The 18312-nt window shown below is 50.7% G+C and overlaps 2 protein-coding genes across 5 annotated transcripts; one reads left to right on the top strand and one right to left on the bottom strand.

Annotated features, from left to right (window-relative positions):
* Positions 1 to 1113: 1113 nt before the first annotated feature.
* On the top strand, positions 1114 to 5353 carry LOC127296896 (pentatricopeptide repeat-containing protein At1g74630). Of its 4 annotated transcripts, XM_051327131.1 has the most exons (5): positions 1114 to 2895; positions 4130 to 4166; positions 4277 to 4361; positions 4444 to 4561; positions 4720 to 5353. In XM_051327131.1, the coding sequence occupies exon 1, from the start codon at positions 1186 to 1188 to the stop codon at positions 2719 to 2721; it is 1536 nt and encodes a 511-aa protein (XP_051183091.1). In that variant the 5' UTR covers positions 1114 to 1185; the 3' UTR covers positions 2722 to 2895; positions 4130 to 4166; positions 4277 to 4361; positions 4444 to 4561; positions 4720 to 5353. The 4 variants fall into 4 exon arrangements, with proteins under 4 accessions (XP_051183091.1, XP_051183089.1, XP_051183088.1 ...); XM_051327129.1 differs by having other exon boundaries at positions 4130 to 4361; XM_051327128.1 differs by lacking the exons at positions 4277 to 4361; positions 4444 to 4561 and having other exon boundaries at positions 4130 to 4276.
* A 2864-nt stretch (positions 5354 to 8217) lies between these two features.
* Positions 8218 to 9348, bottom strand: LOC127349199 (putative cyclin-dependent kinase F-2). Its single transcript, XM_051374974.2, has one exon. The coding sequence runs from the start codon at positions 9346 to 9348 to the stop codon at positions 8218 to 8220; it is 1131 nt and encodes a 376-aa protein (XP_051230934.1).
* Between the last annotated feature and the right edge of the window lie 8964 nt (positions 9349 to 18312).

The following is an 18312-nucleotide window of genomic DNA, read 5'->3' as shown; positions in this document are numbered from 1 at the left end:
TTCTTCTTCTTCTCTTTGGAGAGGGGTGCGAGAGGGGCATGGGCGTGAGTGAGGGAGAAGACGAACCAGAGGAAGACGAATGAACCGCCATGGGACTGGAAAACGCTATGAACAAGATTGATGCCGAGATGCATGCATTGGACTGTTTTGAAGTTGACCTACAATAGAGCATGAATGCAGTTTTCCCGCTAAAATAATAACCGCCCACGTACTTAATTGGGTGGTTAATTACAATAATAAAGCTAATAATAAAGCTACTATAATGCTTGTTCCTGGAGAGGAGCCTAGATCGATCTACGAGGGTATGATCTGTTGCCTCCTCTCTCGCATATGATCTTGTTTATGTGTATGATTTTTTTGTTTTCTATACGCGTTCCCCAACAATGCCAATATATATTTTCTATATATGTGAATGTATCTTATTTCTTTCCACTATATGTACAAGCTTTCATGCTTTCTATTTCTATAAGGCTGAACATGGCGTTAAACATTATATACCTTCTTGGTGGAATGTTTTACACTTCTCATTGGAAGGACCATATATCTCTCTCATTGATATCTTCCTTGGTAAACAAGATAGCAGATTCAGTCGTAAAAGATGGGTAGGGGATATATTCTTAACACTATGATATCTAGTAATGCATTTGTCATTGGCAAATAAACGGAGCAAGGGGTGAGACACCAACAATGAGATTAATATCTCAAATGATAAAAATCCAAATTTGCATATGTGCAGACTTAAATTTGGGTGAGTGGATATTACATCAGCTCTACAATCAAAGTGAACTAGGCAGGGGGAAGTGTCTTATTAAGGGAACATTGTGCCATCTGTCATGCCGTGATAATACATAATTGACATTTTTAGCCTTACTGAAAGAAATCACTCAGTAAAAGAAATGCAGTCTCTCCACCAAAGCAATTGAAAATTAAATTTCGTTTGTAGTTTTTTTGTTGCGGGTACCAAATTTCAAATTCAGTTTTTTATTCTAAATATTCTCAATTTCTATTACGTGCTGTATTTTCTGTTGTTTAAGTTTGTTTTGGATCTTGTCATTTTGCTAGCTTCTAGCTGAATTTGCAACATAGGATGGAGAATTTTCATTAGAACGCATTCTAGGCTCCCAGCAGCCAGCTCGGGCTCCGGCGGACGAACATATGGCACGCAGCTAAACTAGACACGCCGCGATGCCACCGCCGTCGCCATTAACGTCCATCTCGCCGGAGAACGGGGATCTAGTGGCGCTCTCAGGCCGGTGCTCCACGAAGCGCAACCTGCGCCTCCTTCACGGCGCTCTCTTACGACGCCGCCACCTCCTCCCGGCTGCCGACGCCGTCGCGGCCCTCGCCAAGCTCCTTCGGTTCGCCGCCGTCTCCCCCGCCGGAGACCTCCGCCAGGCCGCCGCGATCCTCTCCACCCACCTCCCGTTCATTTCGTCGGCCTCCTCCCACCCCACCTTCTTCTACAACACCCTCATGCGCGGCCTCGCCGCTTCATCCTCACCCAGCGACGCCATCGAGCTCTTCACCGTGATGCGCCGTTCGGGCGCCGCACCTGACGCCTTCACCTTCACCTTCATCCTGAAGTCCTGCTCTCGCTGCCCTTCGCGCCGGCGGCTACCTTCCGACCTCCACGCCCAAGCGATCAAGCACGGCTGCCTCGGGAAGCTCAGCGCGCACACGCACGTACACAATGCACTGCTTCACGCCTATGCGTGCCGGGTGTCTGTCGACGACGCCTGCAGGGTGTTTGAAGAAATTCCCGTTCGGGACGTGGTCTCCTTCTCAGGGCTACTCACCGCACACCTCAAAGCCAATGATTTGGATGCTGCGCGCGTTGTGTTCGACCAGATGCCTTGCCAGGATGTCGTTTCTTGGACTGCGATGATTTCTGCATATGCTAAGGCTTGCATGCCACGGGAGGCCCTGGCCTTGTTTGATGCAATGCCAATGCAGCCAGACGAGGTGACCATGGTGAGTATTGTGTCCGCGTGTACCACACTCGGCGATCTTGCAACTGCGGAGCGTGTGCGGAGGCTCATTGATTCCCATGGTTTTGGATGGATGGTGTCACTTCGCAATGCACTCATGGACATGTACGCTAAGTGCGGGTGCCTCCCTGAAGCACGAGCTTTGTTTGATGGGATGATGGTGAAAAGTTTGGCATCTTGGAATACACTGATCTCAGCATACGCATCGCATGGCGATCTGGACAACACGATTGATGTGTTCCATCAGATGTTGGCAGAAGGGAACACCGTGAGGCCAGATGGGGCGACGCTGCTTGCAGTGCTTATGGCATACGCGTACAAGGGCTGTGTTGAGGAGGGGCGTGCCATGTTCAATGCAATGCAGCGTGGGGACTATGGCAAAGTGCAGCTCACTATCGAGCACTACGGCTGTGTGGTGGACATGCTTGGCAGGGCAGGTAAACTCGAGGAGGCATACCAAATGATTGAGCAGATGCCGATTCCAAGCAATGCTGTGGTCTGGGGTGCACTACTTGGTGCTTGTCGGACACATGGAGATATCATTATGGCAGAGCGGGCTGTTCAGGAGCTAAGTAACCTAAAACCAGAGGAAGGTGGGTATTACATTTTGCTCAGTGATATGTACACCTCTGCCGGACGGATAGCTGAGGCCACAGAGATCAGACGTGCCATGAATGAGAGCAGGGTCCAGAAGACTACAGGCCGCAGCGCTGCCTTTCTGCCTCAACTGTAATCTACCCTGTCTGGCCATCCTTAGGATCACAATTTACAAGCATATCACGCCAACCAGAAGGCATACACCAGACAATGCTTATGAATTGGTCACATGTGTCTCCGTCTTCTGGTCAGGGGTGTGATGATTGATGTAATTGTCAACACTGTAAGGCTGCTATTAACTGCGGTTCAGGTAACGGAAATATAGCTTTATTTCTTGGATATACTAGCTGAGTCAGGTGACGTTGCACCAAAGGCAGATTCAGTCTTTATGAATGCATATTAATATGTATATCCCAATTTAGTTATCACTTGTTTCATTTGTGTGCCAGTCCATACTGCAATGTGTACACACACGGAAATCTTTTCTAGCACTGGTGGTACAAACCTTGAAGGTTCAGACTTCTTAAAAATCAACCAACATGTTACTCTGAACAACCAAATGCCCATTGTCGTTAGGATTTCCTAGGGCGTGAACTGCAAGCAAGTACCTTCCGAAGACAAGTGTCTTATTACCTATAAAAGGTGGACTATCTGAAGGCGAGGAAGTTACCCTAATGAACCTGAAGTAATTATACCTCGTGGGCACAAGTGATAGTTACATTAACAAACTTCAAGTAACTAGTGAATCCTATTTACTGAAGTCGTTAAATTTGAAGTCATGGCTTGTTGGTTTTGGAGCGATAATTATGCAATGATGTAAACTTTAATGTTGTACACTTCAAAACATGTTCCTTTGAACTACTACATCTATGAAATGATAGCCTGGTAGGTTTGCTTGGATAATTGTACCTGGTTTTGCTACCACAAACTAACAGTTAAATTCTTCTGGAATGCCTGAAGATATTGATATTAAGATGTTCTGTGTACTCCTTAAAAGTTCCATGTTGATTGGAGAGCTCGTTGAGTGTTGATGTGTACTCTCATGTTACGGGGTGTCACTCCAAGCAGTGGTTATTTTTGGAAGGGATTTTTTCACTTTAGGTGCTTAACTGCATGTGTTATAAGATGTTTACTAATATTGTAAAATATGCTTACTTAAACACTATGCCAGCATGTTATATGACTTTTTATTTGATGGAAAAGTATGTTAATATTGTAACTATCGAGCCTCAGTAAATAGCTTTATTGAACTATGTTCAGCAGCTGCTTAGCCTGTCATACTGTTACCTCTGGTGCTAACTTGATATAATACAAAAATTGTAGTATGGCTGCTTATAGTGCACAGGAGTATAACACCATATGTGGGTCAATGTCTTTGGAGTTTATCTGTGAAAATCATTCAGGGTACCTTGCAGTTGTGTTGTGCAAAGCAATAATTTTTTTATCTAACGTGGAAAGCATTATACACAATAATGTTGGCGTTGAAGTAACTACGGTACTATCATCTTGGCGATTCTTCTAATTTATTTTTCTTACTTTTGCAGACCACAAAAGATGAACAATTCAGGTGTATTATTATCGGTAATGGGCATTTTTTTTGAATGGATAATGGGGATTTGGGAGGCTGCATTTATGTACCTTTGCGGTTGGAGAGGTCTTCAGGAGGGTTAATTTTGGAGAAACTTTTACAGGTAACTGCATAAATCCTGCTGGGTGGACAGCTGGGGCAAATCTGAAACAACACACCATTCTCGTTGACCTGCTCAAGTCTTGATTGTAGGTTCTTTATCGTTCGCTTCTTAATATATTACATGTGTCGTGTTGGCACCTGATATTGTCATTCTTGATGCTTATGCAGAGTTTTACTTGTCTGAAAATGGAGAAGCCTAGATCATTAGAATTCCCTGCACAGAGTTTTACTTGTCTGTTATGTTGGCACACACATGTATCTTACTAGGGAGTATTATATTCAGCAGGTTAACTTATTATGTCATTTGTTACCACATTGTTATGTCCATGTTGTCATACATAACTTCGGACATACACCAGATATGTATTCCGATTCACTTCTGTAGAATTCTCAGTATGTCCAAATTGTCATTCAAACCAATACAAACTTTTCTTCTTTTTCCAGGTTGACATTGTTGGAGTGAGCTGCTATTCTTCGAAGGATCAGTGGGCATGGAAAAACGAAAGAGTTGTACTCCGTTGCGTGGAAAAGAATGTGACACATGACCTCCACAAATCCAATGTTCTGCCAAAGGCGATCTACAATTATCGGACTGCCAAATACGTGATGTGGATGCACATAGATGACACTAACTACACCAAAGCGTCAGTAGGCGTGGCTGTCAGTGACTCTCCTACAGGCCCATTTTTGTACCTCTACAGCAAGCGACCACATCACTATGAAAGCAGAGACATGACCATATTCAAGGATGACAATGGGAAAGCTTATCTGATAAACTCTTCTGAGGACAACAGCGAGGTCCACATCAGCCACTTAACTGATGACTAGCTTGTTATGACCAATGGCATGCGGAGGTTTCTCACCAGGGAGTACCTAGAAGCTCCTCCGTTCTTTTAATTCGATGGAACCTACTACATGATAGCCTCAGGTTGCACAGGCTGGGCACTGAACACAGTGCTGGCTCACCGGCTCACCCGGCCACATCGGTCATGGGACCCTGGGAGACAGACACTGGGGAATCCCTGCGTTGGAGGGAAAGACATCCTGATCCTTTTTTTCGATCAAGGAGCATAGCCCCAGCCTCACACAGCTTTCTTCTTTATTAAATTATTCGTAATGCCTTACAAGGGGAATACAAAGATCAACTCGAAGCCACCTTCCTAGCGACAACTCGCTATACCTACGATGAAGGGGGACCATGAACAAGGCCATACTCCCTGACGGTACACCAACACACATCATCCAAGAAGCAAAACCCTGAGGGTGCGCCATTGCCCACTACACAGAGATCGCCACCGCCATCTATCTCGAACCCATCTCCAAGCGAGATCAACGCATTGACCATGCTAGGCCCGCCGTAGATGTCACCATAACACCAAACAGCTCCACCATCCTGCACGCGTCCAACAATCCTCGCCCGTCTTCAATACCCCGCAGCTCCACGCCGCTGAGAAACATCGACGACAACGTGGTAGATGAACACCACTCCACCAAAAACCACCTCCATCTAGCCACTACTCCAAAAACGATGCCTCAGGAGGTAACACGATGCAGGGTGCGCCGTCATCGTCCGATCCTGGCTGGATCTAGGGTTTCCCCCGGAGCAGCACGAGTGAGTACCCGCGGACTGCGACGATGATGCCTTCAAGAAGGAAGCGACGCTTAACGCCGCCATCGCCCGCCAATCATGGCACAGTTTTCACCGACAGCCGCAAGTCCCCTACTCGGCGAGAGCGAATGGAGAGGCCAGCAAAGATGATGCCTTCGCAAGGGAACGACGCCAATAGCCGCCGCCATCATCCGCCAAGAACGAAGTCAAGGCTCGGTGTTCACCGGTGGCCCCTTCACCGCTAACTCGTCGTCGACTAGATCTTCATTACCGGGGTATAGGGATCTCGTGATCCGCCACCCCAGTAACCAGCCGACCTCCTCCGGCGAAGAAGAAGGCCGCCTCCACCTTCGAACCCGAGGCTGCTGCCCCGGGCGTCCTCGTACCGCGGGAGAATCCGAAGGTTACCCCCTCGCACCGGTGAGAGGCGGAGGGGATTGCGCCATCCCACCACCAACCGCCACCAGTGTGCCGCCGCCGGGAGGCAGGGGAGGCTGCAGCACATAGGCCACCCGCCCCTCCATCCTCCGACCGCCGCCGCCCCGCCATCACACGGGAGGCCGGAAGTCCACCGCCGCCGCCCCACCATCGGGAGGCAGGAAGCCGCCGCCGCTGCATCGAGGGGAGGACCCAGCCGCCGTCCCCGCCGCGCCATGAGGGAAGCCCGCCGCCGCCGCCCCGCGGCCTTTGCCCGGCGGCGCCGCCGGCGGCGGCGGGGGGAACTAGGGTTTCTGGGTGGGGGTGCGGGAGGGGTTTCTACGTCTGCCTTGTTCCCTGAAACTGGTTCGGTTTCTGGCTGACATCCTGATCCTAAGGAGGTTCATTCATTTTCATGGCTGATCGGTGGAACCCTTCCGAGCTGAGAGACTCAAGGTACGTGTGGCTGCCATTGACAGTAGGTGGACTGCCTGATGAGGCTCCAGACTACAACGTCATGTTCCTGCTCTGGTCCTGGGAGTCGATCTACTAGCACCTAGGGGTGGAAAATTCTTGAAAAACTGAAGTTGCTGTAAGTTGATTACATTTCGTGGATATGGATTTATAGACATTTTACACGCATTGGGGGTGGAATTGTATAGGCCAGCTGTAGGTGTTAGCGGAGTTGTAAATGTGCAGTTTTGAGTTTGTTCTCAAATCACATATTAGGGCATGTACAACGGGAGGCGCTAAGGCTGGGCGCCAGGAACAATATCCTGGGCGATCAGCGGTTTTGGTTTTTAATCCTAGCGCCCTGCTCATCTCACACGGCATCGACGCAAAAACTGGAGGCGGGCTCTTAGCTTTTATTCATGTACCGTGTGACACGCTGAGGCGTGAGGCCAGCCCAGCAGGGCAGTTTTGTGCCCAGGATAAGCGTCCAGTGTTGAGTAGCCAGGCTCTTACGTAATTTTTGATCAGATTATACTTGACCTTTTCTCTGTAAGCGCCCTGATAGGCGTCCACCATTGTACACGGCCTTAGATACATGTGTCCATTGTGTTACCTGCTCGAGGGGTAATAACTTCAGAATAGTTTGGCTCCAATTCCATCTCTTGGCATGTGGTGTGGTATCAAAATTGTGTTGATTTATATAAATGTATCTGTAACTCGTGCCGATTCACCTCTGTATCTGCGCAACCAGTTGGTCCTGGACTTGCACAAGTGCAGCAGAATGTAGGATAGCATGTTGTATAACGTTTAGGGCAGATGAGCAGAACGGATTTATTAATCTCTCCCAAATAAACAGAACAACCACATAATCTGAAAAGAAGACTGCATACAATACAACAGTTATATCGTTTCTTTACAATTAGATCGAAGATTTACAAGGATCGGTCATCCAAGCTCTGCCATGAAACAGTTTTACATCGTTTCTCTACAATTGGAAGGCAAGAGCTCAACTCAACCGTTTTACACTCGTTGCGCGTTCCAAATGGCTACACTCGTTGCGCCTTCCAAATGGCTACGGGATTCTTGAGCAGGTTCGTCTCTGGTATCGCCGGTGGGATGAACTTGCGTGAAGGCACCTTCATTCTTGGCAACGCAATGGAGGAGGCGGCAGCGGGACAAGGAGCGGCGAACCATTGGGTGCAGCAGAATGTGGGATATGATTCAGCACGCCGTTCTAAATTTCATACACTTGAACTGTAGTAGTACAACGCTTAGGTCATATATGAATACAATGGATCTATTAATTTCTCCTAATTAAAAAAAAACAATCACATAATCTGAAAAGAGGGCTGCAGTTCAATTCTGCATACAACAGTTATATCCTTTCTTTACAATTCTGTCTAAGATTTACACGGATCAATCATCCAAGCTCTGCCATGAAACAGTTTTACTACATGGTTTCTCTACACTCGTTGTGCGTTCCACATCGCCACTTGAATATTGAGTACGTTCTTCTCTGGTGCCGCCGGTGGGATGAGACTGAGCGGAGTCGCCTTCTTTCTCGGCAACGCGGTGGCAGCGGCAGGTGCAGGACGAGGAGCAGCGAACCATGGGTGTTTGAGCGCCTTGGCCGCCGTGAGTCGCTTGTCGGGGTTGCACGTGAGAAGGCCTTGCAGCACCTGGAATCCTTGCTCTGACAGCTTCTCTTCGGGGAACAGATCGCGCAGCCTGTTGTGCTCGTGCCCTGCCGGTAGCGGTAGGAGTTGCACCGCCATGGCGAGCGGCAGAGAGTCGAACCCCGGCCACGTCCTCTCGTCCGGCATGCCGAGCACTCGGATTATGCTCCACAGCTGGGATATCTCGTCGACGTAGTCATCTTCTCCGCGACCGCTAGGGAACAACGCCTTGCCGCCGGCGAGCATCTCGGCCATGACGCAGCCGAGCGACCAGGTGTCCACGAGCGTGTCGTAGTCCGGCTTCTGCAGCAGCATCTCTGGCGCCGTGTAGAACGGGGTGCCGGCTTGGGTGTAGTGCGGAGGCTCGACCATGGAAACCGCGAGCCCGAGATCGCAGATCTTGACAAGCTCCCCGTCTTGGCCGACGAGGATGTTGGCCGGCTTGATGTCGCGGTGGACGACGTGGCGGGCGTGCATCATCTTGGCGCCGGTGAGCAGCTTCCACATAAAGGCGCGCACCGTGGGCTCCGGCAGCGGCTGGCCGTGGCGCCTGTCCCAGAGGAAATTGTGGAGGTTCGGCCCGGCGACGTGCTCCATGACGAGGGAGAGGCGGCCGGTGGCCGGGTGCACCACCAGGGCCTCGAAGCCGACCACGTAGGGGTTCCCGCTGCAGGCCCTGAGGAACCCGGCCTCGCGCTGGAGGTCGGCGACGCTGGTCGCGGACGGCGTGGAGAGGCGCTTGATGGCGACGGTCTTGCCGGTGGCGCGGTTGCGCGCCATGACGACGGCGCCGAAGCCGCCCTCGCCGAGGCAGGCCACGTCGTCGTACTCGTCTGTGCGGCTCCTCTTGCGTCCTTGTGTCGCCGATCCTTGGGCGGTCGTCGCTTGGCCGGCGGCGGGTCGCTTGCGGGCGGCCATGGCACTCGATCGACGACCGCTTGCGGTGCTTGGTTCGGAGTGGAGGGAGACGGCCGCGCGCGCGTGTGGACTGGAAGGGAAAGCAGGCGATCTTTGGAAGAGCTGTATGCATGTCGGTGTGGATCGGCGGCAAGTATATATACACGCAATGGCGAATTGGCGATCGACATGGAAGTGAAACCCTGACGTCGAGTCGGATTCAAATTGGAAAGGAAGGCGGTTACTGCCTTTTGGAGTTTCGACAGGTTGCGTCACCTTCTTGCGATCGGATTCAGCACTACAATGTGGGAGCGAGGCCGTCTCGCTTCCGTGTAGCCTGCGTTTCCGTTTGCACGCCTGCAAGATCCTTGATCGACTCGGACAACCATCTTCCGTGCAGTGTGCGCGTCTTCCGTGTTGTACACAGATGGGAGTTGGGGGAGGGCCTTGTTTGACACGAGAAAAACGTACAACACAACTCCCGCGAGTAGAGCGGAAGGGCGTGGTTTCTCTCATGCGCACCGGGGATCGGTAAAAGAAAAAGATGCGAACGTGCCAGTGTATAATGATACACAAAGAAACAAAAAGATGCGGGAACAGTATTTCATTAATCTTTGAGATAACAAATACAATTCCCATTTATGTGTTGCGCTCCGTGGCCTACTAGCGCGGCCAGCCTGACTAGGGCGATTGCAGTCTCCTGATTCCCGGGGCCTCGGAAGGCTCCCGGTTAATTACTCCCGCGGGTTACGCCGCGAGACACCTCCGATTAAGCCGTGTGGTCGTCTTCGCTTCACGTCCTGCATGCATGATGGTGGTGAAGATGTGTGTGGGTAGCGGCAGAGCCCGTGTCCTCGTCGGTACACGCGCCGCTGTAAGCGTGGCCTGTGTTGCGGCCTCGCCCGCCCTCGCCGTCGCGCCTCGTCGGTCTTGAGCGGCGATGATGAGTGTTGTTGAAGTAGCATGATGCAGTCCGGTTAGCTAGGACTTCTTGAAGACTTAGCGGCATCGTCGGGGTGTGCAAGGGGTACGCCTCGCGAGAGTAATTTATCAGGAGACCGGCGTCGGTGTAAAACCAACGCACGCTCATGTCGAGATGGCCGGTGTGGTCGGCGCCGTGACTGGGTCCGACGCCGAGTATACGGCAGTCGGTGCAGATTGGGCGCCGTCTCACGAGGTCACGATAGGGTAGTGTCGAGGGCGTCGTCCGTCATCTCAGACCCTGTACGCCGTCTTGATATGCACAGGTTAAGCGTACTGCAACTGCGCGGTGCGGCTCAGCTCGCCGAGCTAACTGGTGCGCCGGCGGAGCTGAACCTGTACGTCGGGCTGAACCGGCGGGCCAGCCAGGTACATCAGCGATCGAGCTGCGCCTATCCGCCTGTACTTCGAGGACTGCATTAGAAGACTGATAGCGAGAATCGCGCGGTCGGGCTGCTCTGGCCTTGTTGAACGCGCTATTGCCTGGACATACTCTCCATGGAGCACATCACGTACGTAGCTCCAGCTACACCCATCGCGCGTGTATCCTGCTTACATCTTGTCCTTGGTTTCCTCTCCATCTTTACGCGGCTCCCGCTCACCAGCTGCCTGCATCTAGCCGGTCAACCTCGAGGACGGCAAGACACCGCCGCGGGCTGCCGAGATGGCGATGACTTCAGCAGGCCCGCTCCATGGACTTGTACATGTGCGCCGTTTCAGAGTTGTGCCTGTACGTCAATCTCTTGAGCTGCGCCTGTTCGCCAATGACCTGGGGTTGCGCCTGTTCGTCAACGACCTGGAGCTGCGCTTGTCCGTCAAGCACCAAGCACCCATGCGCCGGTCTGCTGGGTCCATACGTGTTCGCCGGAACCACCTGCACACCGCCTCGTCGCGACCTGAACCTGTACGCCAAGGGCTACACCTGCATGGTGACCGCGTGGCTCTCCTCGGTCACTGCCTTCAGCGTTGCGTCGCGGCTTGTGGTGGTGTTGATGGCGCCATGCTGCACGCCGGCAGCGTCGTCATGGACGCCGTCGCCGCGACTCGTGGGTGCGTTGATGGCGCCGCGCTGCACGCCGGCAGCCTCCTCGCGGGCGTCATCGTTGCGGGCTATGGTGATGAAGATGGCGCCGCGCAGCACGCCGGCAGCCCCGTCACGGACCTCGTCGCCGCGCCTCACGGGTGGTGAAGATGGCGCCGCGCTGCGTGCCGGCAGCCTCCTCGCGGGCGTCGTCGTCCTCGCCGTGGCGGATGGCGCCGGGCTGTACGCCGGCGGCCCCGACGTTGTCGTCATCGGACGCCAGCTCCGAGCGTCACCGTGCAGCCGTATGCATGTGTGCGTGTCTTGGGAAGAAAGAGAGAGATAGGAAGGAGAAATAATCAACCGTGATTCTCACCATTAGGAAAACTAAGCTTCGCCTCCATGGATGCTCTTCCGATCTTGCTCTTGACCTGTACGTCCTCTTGCTCCTAGTGCTGCTTTTGGCTTTGTATGGAGATTGGATGGGTGTATGCACTGGACGTAGACTTGGATGCAATCTCCGGCTATTTCTCCTCTCGTGCGTGTCTCCTCTTCTTGATCTCTTTTTTTCTGTCTCTTCTGGCACGGTGCATGGTTGCTTCTATTTATAGGCGGCCCGGCCAGCATGAAGATAAAGATCGCAGCGTGTTTTCCGGAACAAACTCTCCGATGGATTCCTCTGATTTCTTTCGTCGACCGCACGTCTACTGTTTAAAATTTTATCTGTTTTGCTTCTAGAAACTCCACGTACGTATATGGCATATTCTCTTCTGAACCAAGTTGTTATGCATCGGACTCTCGGCTGATTGGCTCGCGTGCGCGGGGAGATGCTGGGCCGGACAGCATCATGCTCGTATACGTGCTGAATCCATTAGCATACCAGAGGTATAAATACACACATATTTAAATGGTTTCTTGGCTGACGAGTGGACCTGGCCGATCGATGCGACGCGCGCACGTACGTGACGAGCTAGCTCGCGTATTTTTTTTTGCATGGTAATACGATTCTCATTGATAAATAAAAGACGAGATACAAAGTACGTATACACCGATCTTACAGATCTGGAAAGATAGGATAAACCTATGTGACAAACCAACGCCTATCCATCTTCTTTGGCACCACCGTAGCATCCACCAAGGAAAAAATGAACAGATCACCTCTTCACATGAGCTCGACGCGGCTCCATCGCTGATCATCAGCTTTTCGGACCTCCAATGTAGTTTGCCATAGGACAAACCATTGCCGTTGAAAGAATCAGACCAGGGCAGCATGTCCCTGGACACGCCATCGAACTTCAGCACTGGCACCCACGCACGACGATGTCGGAGTAGGGAACCAGAACCATCAGCCTTCAACCACGAACCCACCACAAGGTGCACCATGTTCCAACTGTCACCAGTGCAGACCACCGTCTGCACGTACTCCTTTCAGACTAACAGAGCTACTCATACGTGTATATACCTGGTTGCACTTGTATTTGAAAATTGCTGATATTTTGACAGCACAACTCTGACAATTAAACGCCAAAAATCCATCGAACAGATTGCCCCCTCGCCAGGGAAAATTCGAGCGCGGAGCTGATCGAACTTGGCTTGGTGAAGATTTTATTTCACTCGTGTCTTCAGAGACAACCATTCGTGTCTCATCACTAGAACAAGGAACAGTCGTGAGGCATAAGAGCAACACTTTGGCCAGAATGCAGTCACACAGCGCAACGCGTCCTGAACGCTGCGACCGGCACCGCTTGTCAATCGGCGGCCGGCCGGCCAATCCGCCAACGGTGAGCACCATGGTCTGTCGCTTCCGTTTCGCTGCCCGGCGTGTCAACAGTACATCCACCATGTGCCAGTAACAATCGGTGACTTCATTCATTGTGCTTGGCGGCGTGGACATTGAGCCAGAACCTGCATAAATAAAACATTACGTGTACGTACCATGTGCCTTAAGCTTAAAGCCTTTGCACCCGAGAGAAGTGCGTTCACATGCGTCGGGGATGTCGATCGGTGACTGACGCAGTCCGACGCTGGTAAAGGTGCGTCTGTGGTTGAGCTTCCTGGAGCGGGTTGGGACCGTGTATGGTGCATTGGTGCCAGCCAACCAGCTACATTTTCTTCAACTTCCCTCCGTGGCGGAATACCTTGCCATTTTCTGAAGAAATTTTTATCAATCTAGTCGCGACCGCCTAGCCATGCGGTGCCAGCCGACTAGGTCGAAGGGTTTCACAGCTTCACGCTAGCCGCGCTGGCGCGCTACACTGCTCCCGTATCTTGATGTGTTGATGTAACCGAGACACCGAAAAAACCGTCGGTGTGAACATCGTTGTGTGGAGGCACCACCTGCAAGGTAAAGAGACATCCTGCAGCGCTGGCGATGTCGTAGACGAGGTGCCTCGGTGATGTATACGGACTAGAGATGGAAATGCCTCTGGTGTTGTTGATGTAGGTTGGTGTAGAGACCTAAAATTGAGACTTCTCGTTGCCGGCCTCAGGTCTATCATGTTGCTGTTTTTCCTGCAAAAGCTAGGTTGTACCTGCGCGGGCTTATGGCTTGAAGCAACCAAGAGCGATAAACATGCAAAAGGCGGAAGACAAGAGGAAAAAAAGGTTTTGGGGTTGTGTTTTTAAAATGTTGGCTTTCCCTTTATACACTAGCTATATGTGTGATATCCGAGAAGGCCGCCGAAAGACTTGTCATTGGGAACCGTCGAAAGACCATGACGGTCATAATCTGTCCTTCTGTGTATGTGTATGGAGACGACGTCTTCGGAGATGCTTCCGAGAGGCAGTAGAACGTCGTACCCTAGCCCATCATGATACCGAGGAGTCCCACGGCCGGACCATGCCCCCTGCATGATGCCCCACAAACCCAGAGACTTGGGTGCGGTAGGTTGAGGCTGAATGGTTTTAGGATGATGGCTTGTGGATTTCCATGCCTTTTGAGGGGTGGTGAATGGCTACCTTCCGCCTTCTTTCCAGTGGTTCCCTTGATGCTTCGGATTATTGGACTTCTTCATATTTGGATATTTGCCCTCTTGTGAGGACGCTTTGTATAGGCCACTTGAACGACTTTATGAGATTTCTTGTACTTCTTTGTGATTTTCTTGGATTGCTTGAACTTCTTTCGGATTCTTCGTTGCTTGGAATTCTTCGAGATTCTTCTTTGCTTGATGGGGGACCCACCTTGAGAACTTGGAAGGCAACCACTCACCTTGGTGGACTAAGGAACCCTCTGGCACTTTATCTGGAGCTTATGGTGGCACACCCCAGGGTTGTCACGCGGCTTCGCACCCAGTCCAACTTGCGTTGGGTTGGGCGGCCGTTCAATGATCTTTTTCCAAGGGTTTTCCCCGGGGCGTGAGCCTCTGTGAGTGAGTGGCCCACCGGGAAACATAGGGGCGCGGAGCCTCGGTACGATGAAGTGCCCAAGTAATCTTCTCCACTGCCTCCGGAAGCATACACTTGGTACGTGTCGTGATTTGCGGGTGTGTTGGTTGCTTTGTTTGCAACACTTTGTGCCGCCCTCCGACGAGTCCTAAGGCAGCCCAATCTTCCATCACCAGCCTGGTATGTTGAGGGAAAGCCTTTTTTGAAAATGGGGAAATGAATATCCACGCCATGCATATGTGAATGCACCATGGATTCGAGCCGACTGAAGAGTTCCCCATCACAAGAAACGCCAAGGGAAAAAAAAGAAAAAGAAAAAAAAGGCAACGGAAGAGGCAAATTCAACAAAAATACTTCTTGAGGAACCTTCCGTTGATTGGAGGCATAGGCCGGGATCCTTGAGAATCAACCAGCTGGTATGCACCCCCGTCGTAGACTTGCTCGATGGCGTAGGGTCCTTCCCACTTTGGCTCGAACTTCCCTTTCGTCTTATGCGTGACAACGATAGGGCGCCTTAGCACAAGGACTAGTTCACCTTTCCGGAACACGCGATGCTTGACGAGCTTGTCGTAGGCTCTCACCATGTTCTGGCGATAAAGCTCCAAGTTCTGCAGGGCATAAAGACGCTCCTCCTCGAGGGCGTCGAGCTCCTGGAATCGCAGGTGTACCTGTTCGTCCTTGGTGAGTTCATCTTGAATGGCCACCCGTAGTGAGGGTAGCTGGACCTCCAATGGAAGTACGGCTTCACTTCCATAGACGAGGGAGTAGGGAGTAGATTGAGTTGGGGTACGGACCGTGACGCGGTACGCCCATAAAGACTCGAAGAGACGGTCATGCCAGTCTCTTCTATGTCTTGTCACCGTCTTCTTGAGTATCTTGCCGAGCGTCTTGTTGAAGGCTTCGATGGCTCCATTGGCTTGAGGGTAGTAGCCGGTGGAGTAGTTCCACTTGATCTTGTACTTCACCATGAACCTGTACATCTTCTTGGACTTGAAGGCCTTGCCGTTGTCCGAGGTGATGCGGTGTGGAATCCCAAAGCGATATATAATATTTCGCTCTAGGAAGTTGATGACGTTGTCGCTCTTCACCTCCCGCAGCGGGACAGCTTCCGCCCATTTGGAGAAGTAGTCTGTCGCTGCAAGGATAAAACGATGGCCCCTCGAGGAAGGTGGATCGATCGGGCCGATGACGTCGATTCCCCAGGCGTCGAATGGCCAGGAGGGAACAGTGGGGTGTAGAGGAACCGGCGGTTGATGCTTGAAGTCACCGTGAATTTGGCAGCCGTGGCATGACTTGGCTACCCGAAGGCAGTCCGTCATGATACCGGGCCAATAGTACCCAGCTAAGTGTAGGATAACGTTGCATAGAAAACAAAAATTTTCCTACCGCGAACACGCAATCCAAGCCAAGATGCAATCTAGAAGACGGTAGCAACGAGGGGATTATCGAGTCTCACCCTTGAAGAGATTCCAAAGCCTACAAGATGAGGCTCTTGTTGCTGCGGTAGACGTTCACTTGCCGCTTGCAAAAGCGCGTAGAAGATCTTGATCACGATCGGTTCCGGCGCCACGAACGGGCAGCACCTCCGTACTCGGTCACACGTTCGGTTGTTGATGAAGACGACGTCCACCTCCCCGTTCCAGCGGGCAGCGGAAGTAGTAGCTCCTCTTGAATCCGACAGCACGACGGCATGGTGTCGGTGATGGTGGAGAAATCCGGCGGAGCTTCGCTTAAGCGTGCGGGATGTGGTGGAGGAGAGAGACCGCTAGGGTTTGGGGAGAGAGGGGGGTTGGGCGCCGGCCCTCTAAGGGGTGCGGCCAAGGCTGAGCCAAAGAGTGGCTGCCCCCCTCCCTCTCCTCCTCATTATATAGGTGGAAGCCCCAAGAGTTCTAGTCCAAGTCTTCGAATAAGACCCCAACACTAAAACCTCCCATATGTGGGAAACCTACTCAAGGAGGGAGTCCTACCCAAGGTGGGACTCCCACCTTTCCTTGAGGTGGGTTGGCCGGCCACCCTAGGGGAGTCCACCTTGGACTCCTCCCCTTTAGGGTTGGCTGGTCATGCAAGTGGAGTCTCTTCGGGACTCCACTTTCCAAAGTGCCATTCTTCCGGATTTTTCTAGAACCTTCTAGAACCTGCCATAAATGCACCGGATCATTTGCAAACTTGGAATATGACTTCCTATATATGAATCTTATTCTCCGGACCATTCCGGAACTCCTCGTGATGTCCGGGATCTCATCCGGGACTCCGAACAAATATTCGAACTCCATTCCATATTCAAGTTCTACCATTTCAACATCCAACTTTAAGTGTGTCACCCTACGGTTCGCGAACTATGCGGACATGGTTGAGTACTTACTCCGACCAAAAACCAATAGCGGGATCTGGAGATCCATAATGGCTCCCACATATTCAACGATGACTTTAGTGATCGAATGAACCATTCACATACGATACCAATTCCCTTTGTCACACGATATTTTACTTGTCCGAGGTTTGATCTTCGGTATCACTCTTATACCTTGTTCAACCTCGTCTCCTGACAAGTACTCTTTACTCGTACCGTGGTATGTGGTCTCTTATGAACTTATTCATATGCTTGCAAGACATTAGACGACATTCCACCGAGAGGGCCCAGAGTATATCTATCCATCATCGGGATGGACAAATCCCACTGTTGATCCATATGCCTCAACTCATACTTTCCGGATACTTAATCCCACCTTTATAACCACCCATTTACGCAGTGGCGTTTGATGTAATCAAAGTACCTTTCCGGTATAAGTGATTTACATGATCTCATGGTCATAAGGACTAGGTAACTATGTATCGAAAGCTTATAGCAAATAACTTAATGACGAGATCTTATGCTACGCTTAATTGGGTGTGTCCATTACATCATTCATATAATGATATAACCTTGTTATTAATAACATCCAATGTTCATGATTATGAAACTAATCATCCATTAATCAACAAGCTAGTTAAGAGGCATACTAGGGACTTCTTGTTGTCTACATATCACACATGTACTAATGTTTCGGTTAATACAATTATAGCATGATATATAAACATTTATTATAAACATAAAGATATAAATAATAACCACTTTATTATTGCCTCTAGGGCATATCTCCTTCAGTCTCCCACTTGCACTAGAGTCAATAATCTAGTTTACATTTGTAAAGATATAACACCTTGGCCTTCCGGTGCTTTATCATGTTTTGCTCACGGGAGAGGTTTTAGTCAACGGATCTGACACGTTCAGAAACATATGTATTTTGTAATTCATTTGCGTCTCAACGCATCACTCATTTCCAAATGAGTCGGCATTAAATATGTTTGGTCTTCTGGTGGAACCTTAATTCCGCGGTCTGAAATATGTCACTAATATTGTCACACACAATATAGCTTCAAAGTTCTGACACTATCGGAACTACACCAAGTTCTCAAAGAACTTCTTGACTTAACATCCTTTGTCATTGTCAAAACAATGACATACTCTGCCTTCTTTTGTAGAATCCGTCATAATATTTAGAACTCTTCTAAATCTAGCATAGACAACTTCTAGCTCATTGTGCTACCTTTTAAACAAC

The sequence above is a fragment of the Lolium perenne genome, chromosome 4 (assembly GCF_019359855.2).
Source record: "Lolium perenne isolate Kyuss_39 chromosome 4, Kyuss_2.0, whole genome shotgun sequence".
In the NCBI taxonomy this organism is placed as follows: domain Eukaryota; kingdom Viridiplantae; phylum Streptophyta; class Magnoliopsida; order Poales; family Poaceae; genus Lolium; species Lolium perenne.
The sequence above is the reverse complement of the archived record's forward strand: the minus strand, read 5'-3'. Positions and strand labels throughout refer to the sequence as shown.

Coding starts and splice junctions, on each gene's coding strand:
- LOC127296896 (XM_051327131.1), top strand. CDS start 1,186: ATGCCACCGCCGTCGCCATTAACGTCCATCTCGCCGGAGAACGGGGAT.
- LOC127349199 (XM_051374974.2), bottom strand. CDS start 9,348: ATGGCCGCCCGCAAGCGACCCGCCGCCGGCCAAGCGACGACCGCCCAA.